Source organism: Taudactylus pleione, unplaced genomic scaffold (genome assembly GCF_031769625.1).
Source record: "Taudactylus pleione unplaced genomic scaffold, aTauple2 ptg000726l, whole genome shotgun sequence".
NCBI lineage: Eukaryota > Metazoa > Chordata > Amphibia > Anura > Myobatrachidae > Taudactylus > Taudactylus pleione.
In genome coordinates, this window is record NW_028285128.1 from 1,749,569 (window position 1) to 1,762,418 (window position 12,850).

Genomic DNA, 12,850 nt, shown 5'->3' on the forward strand with positions numbered 1-12,850 from the left:
ACAAACACACAAAAAATATTATTTTTTTTAGCACTTGGGGGGAGCACCCCTGATGGACAGAGCACCCCCTGGACAACACTACAGCACCCCTTTATGACTGGGACACTGCACAGGACTTTGGAGTGGACACAGCCCCTATGGAGAACTGACTGCACAACACAGTCCAGCCAGCCCCTATGGACTTTGAAGTAGTGGACACAGCCCCTATTAACAACAGCAGCACAGCACAACATAGCCAGCCCCTATGGACTTTGAAGTAGTGGACAACAGCAGCACAGCGCAGCACAGCGCAGCACAACACTACTCTGCACTACACTACACTACACAGCCCAGCCAGCCCTAACTCCCACCCTCCCTCTTCACTGTCCACAGCCGAGTGAGAAAATGGCGCCGACCCAGGTACCTTATATAGGATCCAAAACCCGCGAGACTCGGAAGGCGGGATGATGACGTTTTGCCTCGATTTCAGATCCGAGTCAGGCGGGAAAAGTCGAGCCTGACACGGATCGGCCTCAGATCGGGGGCTCGGGGGGGTTCGGTTTTCAGAAATCCGAACCCGCTCACCCCTAGTTTTAAGGAATGTCAAAAACACACCTTCACCATGCACCTGCAATCAAAAAAACACCTACCCCATACTATCAGACCCCCCAAAAGTCAATTTCGCTACTTTTTATGTGTGTACCACCACTATTTTTTCGCCCCCATTTTCAAAGTATTTTTTTGGGGTGTTCCTCTTTTCTTTTTTTTTTTTGATGCAGTTACCCTTTGGGAGGCTGTCCCAATTGTGCAGAGTGCTTTCCGCACCTTTGCACCCCAAAACCGCAATTCTGCTCTTTTTCCTGCTTGCTATTCATAGGCGAATCTTTTTTGTCTAATACATTGCATTGACTTTCCGCGTATGCAAAAAATGTTTGAAATTGAATACGGCAATACTTTTCCGCCTGGCGAAAAGATGTCATCCGCGATACTTTTTCGTGGATTCAGACTTTTCGCCGGCAATTGAATACGGGCCTTGGTTGCAAAATTAGATGAGAAAGTTGATCATAAAGGGTAACGATGGACTAGGAATCAGGTGCCAAAAGCCTTTGTAAATTTACCCTTCAATGAGAACACCTGTGGATCTTATAAAATGTGAAAGTTAGTAGTGAATTCACCTGGGCATCAGCTAGTAAATGGAAATAAAATGGTAGGGGTCCTTGAGGACATGATGAGTTTGTGAAAACTTTGGGACATCCAAGAAGAGATGGTGGGAAGACAGCAGGACACATTAGGGATTAGATAATGGGAAAGGTTAGGGGAGGAGAAGTATATTTGGGGGTGTAGTAGGTATTCAAATCCCGACAGCGGAAGCCCGGCAGGGGTGAAGATCCCGATCGCTAATTAAGGTAAGTACCGTTAACCTAATTCCCTACCCTAACCCTCCTTTAGGGGTGCCTAACCCTAACCTCCCCCGCCTAGTGTCTAACCCTAACCCCCCCTTCCCCTAGCCTAAAACTAACCCTCCCGGTGGGATGCTTAACTCTAATTCCCCCCGGGAGCCCTAAAGCCTAACCCTCCCCCTTCATTCGGTATGCCAGGCATCGGGCTCCCGGCATAGGTCTAATGACAGGCGTCAGGATTTCGACGCCTGTCATTAGTACCTAGCCGGGATTAGAAAGTCGGGAAGCCGGCGGTCGGCATTTAGACCGTCGGCTTCCTGACTACATCCCATATTTGGGTGTTATCATCATAGCAGTTGGAGGCTTAAGGAGGTGACCCAAAGGGAGGATGTGTCATGCAGGCAAATGGAGCAAGGAAGCACAATAGAGGGTGGTCCACAGTGTCAAAGACCACGGAGAGGTCCAGAAAGGTAGGCAAGAAGTAGGCCCGTGTGATCCCTTAAGTAATAAGTAAAGGATCAATTACATCATTGCCAAGCATTTGAATGCCTGGACAAGCAACCTGCAATGTAACTAATCAGTGGCAACAACAATGTACATACTGTATGGGCTGCTCGCTGCCTGGTGCACAGGAGAATGTGGAATATGAATAAGCAGAAGCAGAGCCTCTGAGGCGTGTAGACTTGTGATGGAACAATGTCATATCAAACCAGTGGTCTGGCTATTTCAATAGAATGTTTCATATTTGAGGTGGTTCAGGGATCTCAGTATGATGACACCTGTCAATTCTTATAGCTGAGCAGAGAGAGCAGATACCTGGCATTTATGATACAAGTGGTTCAGAAGGTCCTTAGGGAAGATTTTCAATGCTGGTGGCTCAGAGTGACAGCATAATAGTCCCATTGTACAGAAGACATATTACAATCCAACATCGCCCCCCCCCCTCTTACCTGTCAGCAGCCCAGCACACACTGCTGTGTGTTGGGATGCAGTGGGAGTCCCCACTGCCTGTGGGGGGGAGCGCCCCCCTTGGATTTGCCCCGGGCTGAGGGGCTCACAGCACCCCTCTCCCCAGTGTGCAACGCCGCTTCATGGCCATGCAAAAAGGTTGTTTTTTCCCTAAGGGGGTGTGGTCATGCCTCCTGCGAATAGGCCACGCCTCCTTCCCTGTTCCAACTTTCTACAGCCCTGTATTCCCTACCACATGTACACATACACACACTTCATTAGGTTTCATATTTTATCCCATTTGTCGAGATTGTTGCCCATCACTATTCTACATCAATCACTTCTATCAACAAAAAAATCCAGGAAGTAGTTCTAGCACTTCCTGAGTACCCAGCGACCATATTTGTGTCCAAATTGGCAACACTTATGGGTGGACAAAGTGAACAGATGCAGGCCTGAAACTTGGGGCACATGGCTGTACACTGACTGGTAGATTGTCTGTCTGATTTTACTTGCAATTCAGAAAACAGCTGTGTAATTGCTTTTCCATTGGCATTACATTGTATATTGAACTGATCAGTGGGGGAAAAAAAGCTTCTTTAATTCTATTTTGTTTCCATTATGTAAGATTGCGAGTTAAAGCTGCATACACTTTATAGCCACTGTAAGACATCTTTGGCAGTTAAAGGGTTACAGGTTTAGTTCCTCTATAGTTGAGCAAATATCTTTTCCTGTTTGATATCATCGTACAGTTGCGGTCTATTCTCTGTGTGTAGCCATCATCTCTCTCTCTCTCTCTCTCACTTGTTCCTTATTTCAGTCGCAAGAATATTGTAGGGAGGAGAACCTATCCGACCAGCTATGCAGGCCATAAAGTGTGTTGTGGTGGGTGACGGGTAAGTAATCGGGATGATGGGGCAATTAGAGGGGTACAGGCTGTAGAATTAGGCGACAAGGCTGAATACTTCATGTAAAACCTGAGAGTAGAATCCGCTTTTTATGCTATGTAACCATACTTCCTGTCCTGTGTATGTGCTAAGTGTTGTACAATGAATGTATACATGTAATTTCTAACAGTAAGTACTGTGACAAATGGCACCAACGTATTTAATGATATTTCTCTGTTTTTGGATTCAAATCATTCACCTGTTCTTCTATTGACACTGTTTGTTTGTTTATAAATATTTATTTTGTTTTTAAAACTACTTATTTCCCCACTCTGCTGCTCTCCATGTGTTTGGTATGTGAGATAAGATAGGTGTGGAATGAATGTGAAATATTACACACAAATTTGCCACCTGATTATTGAATACTGGGCTCTAGGCCATTGCTTTCCTTGCTGCCAAAGTGACTAAGCATCCTGCTCTGATCACTGTTAAGAGCTCAGATAAGAATTTGTGAATATGCCCTGTATTACATAATATTATTAATACTTATTTACGGAATTTTACATATTTTTGGGCAATAAAGGACGTAGTTGAATTGATATAAGCAATTAGTATTGTGACATGTAGCTGTTCTGCTGAAAACACATGTATGTAGTGTATGAGCTCAGTTATCAGCCTTAAGTGTCCAATAGTGAGGAAGTTAAAAAAATAAAACGTAACTTTATACCGTAGAATAGTAACAACCTAATTATTAATAGAATCGTATTTCCATTTTGAAATCCTCAGCAAAAATTATTTTTACATTCTAGTTTTTCTATTTTCTTTAATTTACTTGGGGGAGGGTTGGCACATGCAATGAGAATCATCATCCCCTGAGAGCATGGGAAGGACACTCTGATTGGGGTATGAGTCATGACCACATCCCAACATCAGATCAGGGCAGATTGCTGGAAGTAATGAGTGACACTGAACCACCACACCCTGTCAGAGCGAAGACTCATCCCCATTCTTACTCTTCTGTAGCAAGGCGCAGGCCCCTTTATAATGTTGTACAACCTATTTTCTACCCCACCATCACAAGTCATTAGGCCTCCAAATATATAATCCTGGTGGCGGCATCTTTCCGGTGAAAAATTCGGAAAGATGGCTCATACACAGAAGAAAGGAAAAAAAGAGCATATACTGTGACAGTGTGTTTTCTAGCTCCTGTGTGGATCCATCTTTCTGAATATATCACTGGAAGATGGTGCCGCTGGACGAGTATAGGGAGGGGGAAGCCTCACAGGCAGGCGGAGTGGTTGGTACTGGGAGCAGGGTGTGCAGCTTGAGGCTCCTCAGGGCCTATAAGCCCATGTGTACCCAGAGGTGTATCGTGTAGCCATGGCATCTAGACAGGGCCAGATTAAGGCTTGTGGGGGCCCCGGGGCAACTAAGTTGTGAGGGCCCTATCAATAAAATTGCCTCATGCATCCCCTTAAGCCGGCTACACACTAGACGATATGACATCCCATCTGGCGGATTGGAGGATTTATCGTCCTCATCGGGCAGTGTGTACCCGCTATATTGCTGCATACAGCTCCATCGGGCAGTGGCATCACAAGGAGGGTGTGGGCCGCTCCCGGGTGTTATCCGTCGATGGGTGACACCAAGGTACAGACTGACACTCCCCCACAGTGACAGGAGCCAGGTGCTGCACTGTAGTATTAAGTGCAGCACCCGGCTCCTGACACTGTGAGGGAGCCGGCACTGCAACACAAGGCAGTCAGCACCCCCCCAGTAATATTAAAAATGGGACCATGGGGTATCGGGCAGTGAGACCATGCCCCCATTCCATGAGGCCACGCCCCTTCTCACGGGTCCATGTTGGGGTGCGCGCAGCTATGCCGCACTTAAAACGTCCCACCCCGCACTAGGTGACACCGCGGGGAGGGACGCCACTGCCGACGGGCAACATCATCAGCGGGGCCATGCTGTCGAATGCAGCATGGTCTCTGCTGTGGCACCAATGTTCCCAACATCAGCAAGTGTGTAAGCACTTGCTGACGCTGGGACCCGGCGCACAAGACATCGCTCTGGGTACACATCGTTTAGTGTGTACCCAGCCTTACATTCTCTGCTCTGGACTCTCTACTAACTGGCAAAGTCGCAGCATACTACATCATGTCCACGACACTGCTGGGAACCGACTCTCAGCAGCATAGCGGACATGCTCTAATATAATGCCAGGGGAAAATGTAGGAATTTCAGTGGGGGGCTATATACAATATATATATATATATATATATATATATATATATATATGTATATATACACAGTATAGACTGAGAGAGGTGGAAGGGAGGGAGGGAGAGAGAGGGAAAGGAGAGAGACAGGAGAAAGAGAGGGAGGGGTAAGAGGGAAGGAGGGACAGGGAAAAGAGGGTGAGCAGGATGGTGGAGAGAGACAGAGGGAGGGGGAGAGAGAGGGTAGGGAGGGAGACAGAGAGGAAGAGAGAGGGAGGAAGGGACAGAGGGGGAGAGCAAGAGAAGGGGAAGGAGAGTGAGAAGAAAGGAGGGGGGCAGAGAGAGAAGGGACTGAGAGAGCGTGCACACATATCTGTTGCAGCTGCAGGAGCCATCAGTTTTCTGATGGGGACAGGCACTTCACGGCATTAGGCCCCGCCCCCTACACATGCACCCGCAAATCGCTGTGTTATCTCAACAAGGGGGCGGGGCTTCTATAGGCAGCCACTAGGGATGGGCAGAGTGATTCACGTACTGCATTGAGAAACATGGCTCAACTCAGTGGAGTGTCTCAAGACAGTGTCTCGGGTCACGGCTTATTAGAGCTGTAACAAGCAGGGGTGCCGGCGACTCTGAGTGAGTTGCTGACAGCTCCGCACTCCGCAGCCCAGCACTGCAGATCATGTTTCTGCACTGACTCTCCTGAGTCAGTGCACACTCCCCGAGCCCTGGCAGTAGCAGCGCGACTCTGAGTGAGTCGCTGACAGCTCCTCCCCCTACACTGCTGAACCGACCGGATCATACTTCTGCACTGACTGTGGCCCTGATTCAGAGCCATTAGCTCTGACAGAGCGCTTTCTCTGAATCAGGGCCGGCCATCTGGTTTTTTAGAGCAGCCTCCTGGCCGCTCGCATAGCTGTGGGTGACCACCCACAGCTATAGCGAGCGGCCAGGAAGATGGTCGCGATAGTCAAGACCATCGCGACAATCGGGCTTGCGACGAGACCCTTGTGGTAGGGTCTCGTTGCCGCAAGCCCCAGAGAGATTTCGGCTCTCATAGAGCCGAAATCTCTCCCACTGACATCACATGGGAACGCCTCCGTTTGGGCAGCCACTCCCCCGGCCCGCCCACCAAAGGGGGCGTGCAGTGACTCAACATCTACAGCACGCCCCCTTTGGTACGAGACCCGGAGCGATGGTTTGCCCGTCGCTATCCGGGTCATGCGCATGCGCACTGGGCCACCATCGACCCATTCAGGCCCTCAGTGCAGACGTATGATCAGGTCAGTTTAGCAGTGTAGGGGGAAGAGCTGCCACTGACTCAGGCTCCCCCTGACAGAGAGGCTAGAGAGGTGGGTGTCTTGACACACCAAACGTTGAGTGACTCAAATCATTCAAACATCTGAATGATTCGAGTCATTGTGTTGAGACACTCACTCAGTAGCCATCTCTAGCAGTACATCAGTCAGTGTCCTGAGAGTGTGCTGTCTGTGCCTGTGTGATTCTGCCGGGAGCCCGGCTAGAGTGAGTGGCCAGCTACCGGTCAATATATCTGCAGCGGTGTGGGGGCCCCTGGAAAACTGCCCCATCCGCCCCTCCTATAATCCGGCCCTGCATCTACAGCATGTGCATTCTATTACACCCCCCATCCCCGTTATGAATTGTTCTAGGGAGAAGGTATATCCAGCATCTGGGGGAAAGTTAAAAGGAAATAAATCAATCATTGGGGCAGTATCGGATTATGGTCCCTTGGGGCCCTAGGCCTTATACCTTTTCACCCTGTCTCTCCAACCCCATGTGTATGTGTGTGTACATGTATTGCTTGCAGCCTTGCAAGAAGAAGAAAGCATAGAGCTGCCCCTAAACATGAAGTTGCCGCCGGCACCTGATGAAGGGAGCATCCTGCTGCCACTTACCTTTTGCTGCCTCCGAATGGGTTCCAGTTAATAGATCTACATTAAAAATGTCAACAATGTCTAGATAAACACCATATGGTAGACAGTCAATAGGTCAAAAGGGATAACAGGTCAACATACAAAAGGTCTTCATGGATGAAGATAGATATAAAAGGTCAACATGGTCAATAGGGCTAGGCACTAGGAGGGGTGGTTAGAGTTAGGCACTTACCAGAGGGTTAGGCACAAGAAGGGACAGTTAGGGTTAGGCACTTACCCCGACAATTAGGGTTAGGCACCAAGAGGAAGGGTTAGGCACCAAGGGGAAGGTTAGGGTGAAAATTAGCAGGGACGTCATACTCCCACCCCTTATCATGCTCCAGAGTTTTGATATAAAAACTATATTTTTATACATTTGTGCCTTCCCAGCCATTGACTTCACCGCACGTCACTGAAAATTAGGGTAAGAAAAAAAAAGCATGTGTCGACCATTTTTGTGTCAATCGTTTTTGTGTCATCCTTTTGACCCTGTTGTCCTTTTGTACCTGTCTATCGTCATCCATGTCGACCTTTTGTTTGTCAGCCTTTTGTCCCTGTCTACCATGTGGGGTCTAGCTAGACATTTTCTATGTTTTTCATGTAGATCTTTTATACCAAACCCTTTCCTAATGCGTCACCTTCTGATCCCCCTCCTCCCGATGTGCCCATTCCTTGGTGCTCCTCTCTCCCCTCACTGTTGGCTGGGGCAAGTGGGTCTCGCTGATGCAATTAGACTGACAGGCGGCAGTTAGAAGAGGAGTAGCTTCCGTCACCAGGTAGAACTAATAGGGTTTGCCTACTAGAGGGCCAGGAGGAGCTGTGATAGGCCCACATTGGCCTACTCTCACTGCTGTAGTAACACATTTGCCCCTCTCACTGTTGTAGTAATACATTTCCCACTCAAACTGCTGTAGTAATGGGATGTTAATAAACCTACCATCGGGATACCAGCCATGCCGAAATCCCGGTGCCAGAATCCCGAACTGCGGCCAGAAGACCAGCACCAGAATCCTGACATCAGTGGAGATGCCAATGTCGGAAACCCGACAGCCAGCATGCCAATCGTAAGTATAGCGGGACAGGTTAGCTGTTAGCCATGGGGGGGAGGCATAGGTTTAAGCACCACAGGGGGGGGGTTACGGCTAGGCTGCGGGAGGGGGCAGATTAGGGTTAGGCACCCCTTGGAGTGGTTTAGGGTTAGGCACCACCAGGCGGATGGGGGTTAGGGTAAGTCACTAAGAGGGGAGGGTTAGGTTTAGGCACTATGGGGGAGGGTTTGGTTTAGGCACAAATTGGAGAGTTGGGGTGCGGGTGGGGAGGGTTTGGTTTAGGATACAGTAAAGGAGAGTTATGGTTAGGGGGTGAAGGGGGAGAGTTAAGATACTTACCTAACTCCTGTTGGTTTTCTCAGCTTCAGGATGCCACTGTATGTCTTTTGACAGCTGGCATCCCGACTGCCAGTCTTCCATACCCAACCAATACACATAGGCCTGCTCTCACTGCTGTAATAACTAGAGTTGTGCGCCGACCCCCGTGTTTTGGTTTTGGATCTGTAACTCCTCATGTTTTAGATCTGGATTGGTTTTACCAAAACTGCCCCTTTCGTGTTTTGTTTTTGGGTTTTGGATCTGGATTTTTTATCAAGAAATTATAAAAACAGCTAAAATCACATAATTTGGGCTTTTGTTTGTTCCTATAGTATTATTAACCTCAATAACATATAATAATTTCCAGTCAATTTTGACCACCTCACAGCTCACAATATTATTTTCATTCAGTTTAGGCCCAAAATTTGCACCAAGCTAGCTGGCTGACTAAGCTAAGCAGCAGCAGTGGGAGGCACAAACATGTGGCAGTTCAACTTCCAACATGGCACATCAGGAAACAAATGGTTTTTATTATTTAAGAGGCCTGAGGGAGTTGGAGTATGTATGTAGTTGAAGGCAGGGACAGGAAAAGTTGATTGGTAGTAAATGAAATTAATTTTTTGTTTCCGAAGTAAATTTATAGGGGAGGGGAGGAGTTGAGGCATTTACAAAAAATATTTTACTCATTCAGATCAGTCCTTGCCCCAGAAGAATCCTTGCGCACCATGACTGCTTCTGCTGCTTGGAGTGGATTTTCATCCCAGAAGAGGACCAGGAAGAGTCCTTTCCAAAATAATTGACTGTTAAATAATCTTTTGCAAAGAATCTTGAAAAGTATTTCCCAACCTGTACAGGGACATTAAAAGAAACATAGTTAGTTAGTGGCCTCCAAACTGCCATTGTACCCACTACCACTTAACCAGCACAGATATGTGGACAAGTGGACAGAGCAAATGCAAGATTTAAGATGTAAGGTTTAAAACTTACGTTGGGTCTTTCTTGAGAATCCTTGAGCGCCATGTCTGCTTCTGCTGTTGGGAGTGGATTTTCATCCCAGAAGGGGACCAGGAAGAGTGCTTTCCAAAACAATTGACTGTTAAATAATCCTTTGCAAAGATTCTTGAAAAGCATTTGCCAACCTGTACAGGGACATTAAAAAAAACATAGTTAGTTAGTGACCTCCAAACTGCCGTTTTACCCACTGCACTTAGCCAGCACAGATATGTGGACAAGCAGAACAGAGCAAATGCAAGATTTAAGGTTTAAGTCTTATGTTATGTCTATCTTGAGAATCCTTGAGCGCCATGCCTGCTGCTGTTGCTGGGAGTGGATTTTCATCCCAGAAGTTATGAAGACATTGTTTCTTTCTTCCCAATGGACACAGGGCCTGATTCAGACCTGCTTGCAAGCGGGTCAATGTTTGGCCCCTGCGCATGTGCCGCCTCCGGCGTACGCATGCGCGAGCCCCAGCAAGCGACTGCAGCTCCGTTGCTCCGGGGCTCAGTACAAAACGGGGCGGCTGTCGATGTTGATTGACAGCTCGCCCCATTTTGTAGGCGGTGAGGGGTGGTGGCTGCACAAATACAAGTGTTCCCTTATGAACGCCTGGCGTTTGTGAGCGGCCCTACTGACATCAGTCGTGATGTCAGTAGTGGACTTCCTGCTCTATTAGAGCAGGAAGTCCACTCGGGCTTGCAAGACCTGAGAACCTACCACAGGGTCTCCTCGCAAAGCCCGATGGTCTTGATAATCATTATCATTATCATCATAAACCAATAAAAGCCATACGCTGCAAACATATTATTACAACAATAATTATAATATAAACACTGGCATCGAGCATGAGAAGATGGCTTAGATGTTAATAGAGGAACTAATGATTTTAAGTCAACACCTGGTTATCAGATCCTAACTGGAAAATATCTAAAAAACAGTTCAAGCAAAAGGAACTCAAACACCATTTGGAGGTAAAGTACACAATCAACATTCTGTTGGAAGTGAGTTCTGTAAATAGCAGTAACCAAAATTGAGTAGATAAAGTGCATGCATAAAGTTCATTCATAGTTACATACCTCCCAACTGTCCCGATTTGAATGGGACAGTCTCACTTTTTAGGCACTGTCCTGCTGTCCCACTTGCAGGCCACAGCTTCAGGGGGAGGTTGATGGGACACTCTGTCACATGCTGCTCTAGGGATGGCCATCAACGTTTTCAACATTGATGGTTCATGGCCCTGTTGTACTAGTTTTGCCATCGATGGCAGAGAACCAATGTTTCTCTGCCATCGATGGATGACTGTGAACCAATGTTTTTTTTTCTCTGTACAGGATGGAGCTTAGCCCCGCCCCCTGTGGCACCACCCTCATTTTAGATTGGCCCACGTCCCGGCATCCTCTGGCAGCAGTGGCCATCGAAGGGGGTGCAAACCATCGATGGTTCACCGTAGATGGTTTTTATGACATCAATGGTTGTCACTGATGGGCCCATCTATGGTAACCATCGATGGACACCCCAACTATGGCCATCCGTACGCTGCCTTGCAGCAGCGGCGAATGGATGATGTATGTATGCATGCATCATCTGCACTCATGTCCGTAACTAGGGTAGTGCGACCAGTGCCTTGTACAGGGCACCGCAGGGCAGGGGGCGCTGTTTGGGCCTGTCAATTTTACTGTTTATTATCATTCTCACTTGTAGCTTCCTCTTCTTTTATCCCCAGCATCTCCTGGCTTCCCCTATCTCTTCCCTGACCCTTTCCCGTGAGGACATGGCCCTTTTTCAGGTGCACTATCTTATGTTATTATTTAAAAATGGTGTCCTGAATCTGATTCAGGTGCAGGTGCTGAATCAGTAGCGTAAATTCATCCCAGACGCCCGGAGGCAAGTTCTTATTTGGTGCCCCTCCGTCACAACCGCTGACACAGGCCCTGATTCAGAGCCGGACGCTCTGACATAGCCCTCGCTCTGAATCAGGGCCGTCCCTCTTAGCTTTTAGAGTGGCCTCCTGGCCGCTCGCATAGCTGTGGGTGACCACCCACAGCTATAGCGAGCGGCCAAAAAGATGGTCGCGATGGTCAAGACCATCACGACTATCGGGCTTGCGACGAGACCCTTGTGGTAGGGTCTCGTGGCCGCAAGCCCTGGAGTGCTTTTGGCTCTATCAGAGCCGAGAGCACTCCCACTGACATCACTTGTGATGTCAGTGGGGCCGGCCCCAGACGGTAGGCGTTCCCATGGGAACGCCTCCGTCTGGGCAGCCACGCCCACAAAAGGGGGCGTGCTGTCACTCACCATCGGCAGCACGCCCCCTTTGTAGCGAGATCCGGAGTGACGGCTTGCCCGTCGCTATCCGGGTCTCGCGCATGCGCACGACTGAGCCGCCTCCGTCGTGCGCATGTGCACTGCCCCAACATCGACCCGCTTGCGAGCGCTCAGCGCTCGCGAGCGGGTCTGAATTAGGCCCACTGTACGGAGGAGTGAGACAGAGAGTTGTGGGTGAGGGGGGCTTTGGACGTGTTACACTGACAAAGAAGCTGCTGAGAAGCAGCAACACCAATGAGTAGGGACAGACTATAGATAGACAGAGGCGACAGCTGATGGTCTAACACGGAGCTCTCCACTAGTGTATAGTGGCTTCCCAGTTGCCAGGAAGAGGTGCCATGTATTGGGCGGCCGTAACGGTACACTACAGCCCTAACTGGGGTGAATATATTGTGGGCAATGGAGCAGGTGCCCCTTCAGTGCTAGACCATTGTCTCCCATAGTTCTGCCCCTGTGTTGAGTTGTCCCAGTACACCACTTAACAACAAACTTAGTTGCTTTGTTCCTCCATTCTCCTGACAACACCACATTAAAGAACTGTCTGACTGGATTCATCTGACTCGTGCATGGACAGCCCCGAAGGACGGATCTTCACAAATCCAGAATCTTTGCCTACACTCCCAGTGTAATGGGAATTCTTTTAACATTCCAGGAGTCTCCCAGATGTTCCGGAAGTGTAGGCAACTCTAGATCCTAGAGATAACACAGCATAAAATCCTCTCCCAGAGAATTTCTAATAAAAATACAGTAATTACTTAACCTCTTTCCTGGTGTTGTTGCATGGAATACGAC

General features: G+C 48.4%; 1 protein-coding gene across 1 annotated transcript in view; it reads left to right on the forward strand.

Annotated features, from left to right (window-relative positions):
• The first annotated feature begins 3,115 nt into the window (after positions 1–3,115).
• The window catches only part of RAC2 (Rac family small GTPase 2), a 97,550-nt gene continuing 87,815 nt past the window's right edge, over positions 3,116–12,850 (forward strand). Inside the window, exon 1 of the mRNA XM_088456918.1 lies at positions 3,116–3,223. Coding sequence (XP_088313044.1) covers positions 3,189–3,223 — 35 coding nt within the window. The 5' untranslated portion in view covers positions 3,116–3,188. The remainder of the gene's footprint in view (positions 3,224–12,850) is intronic.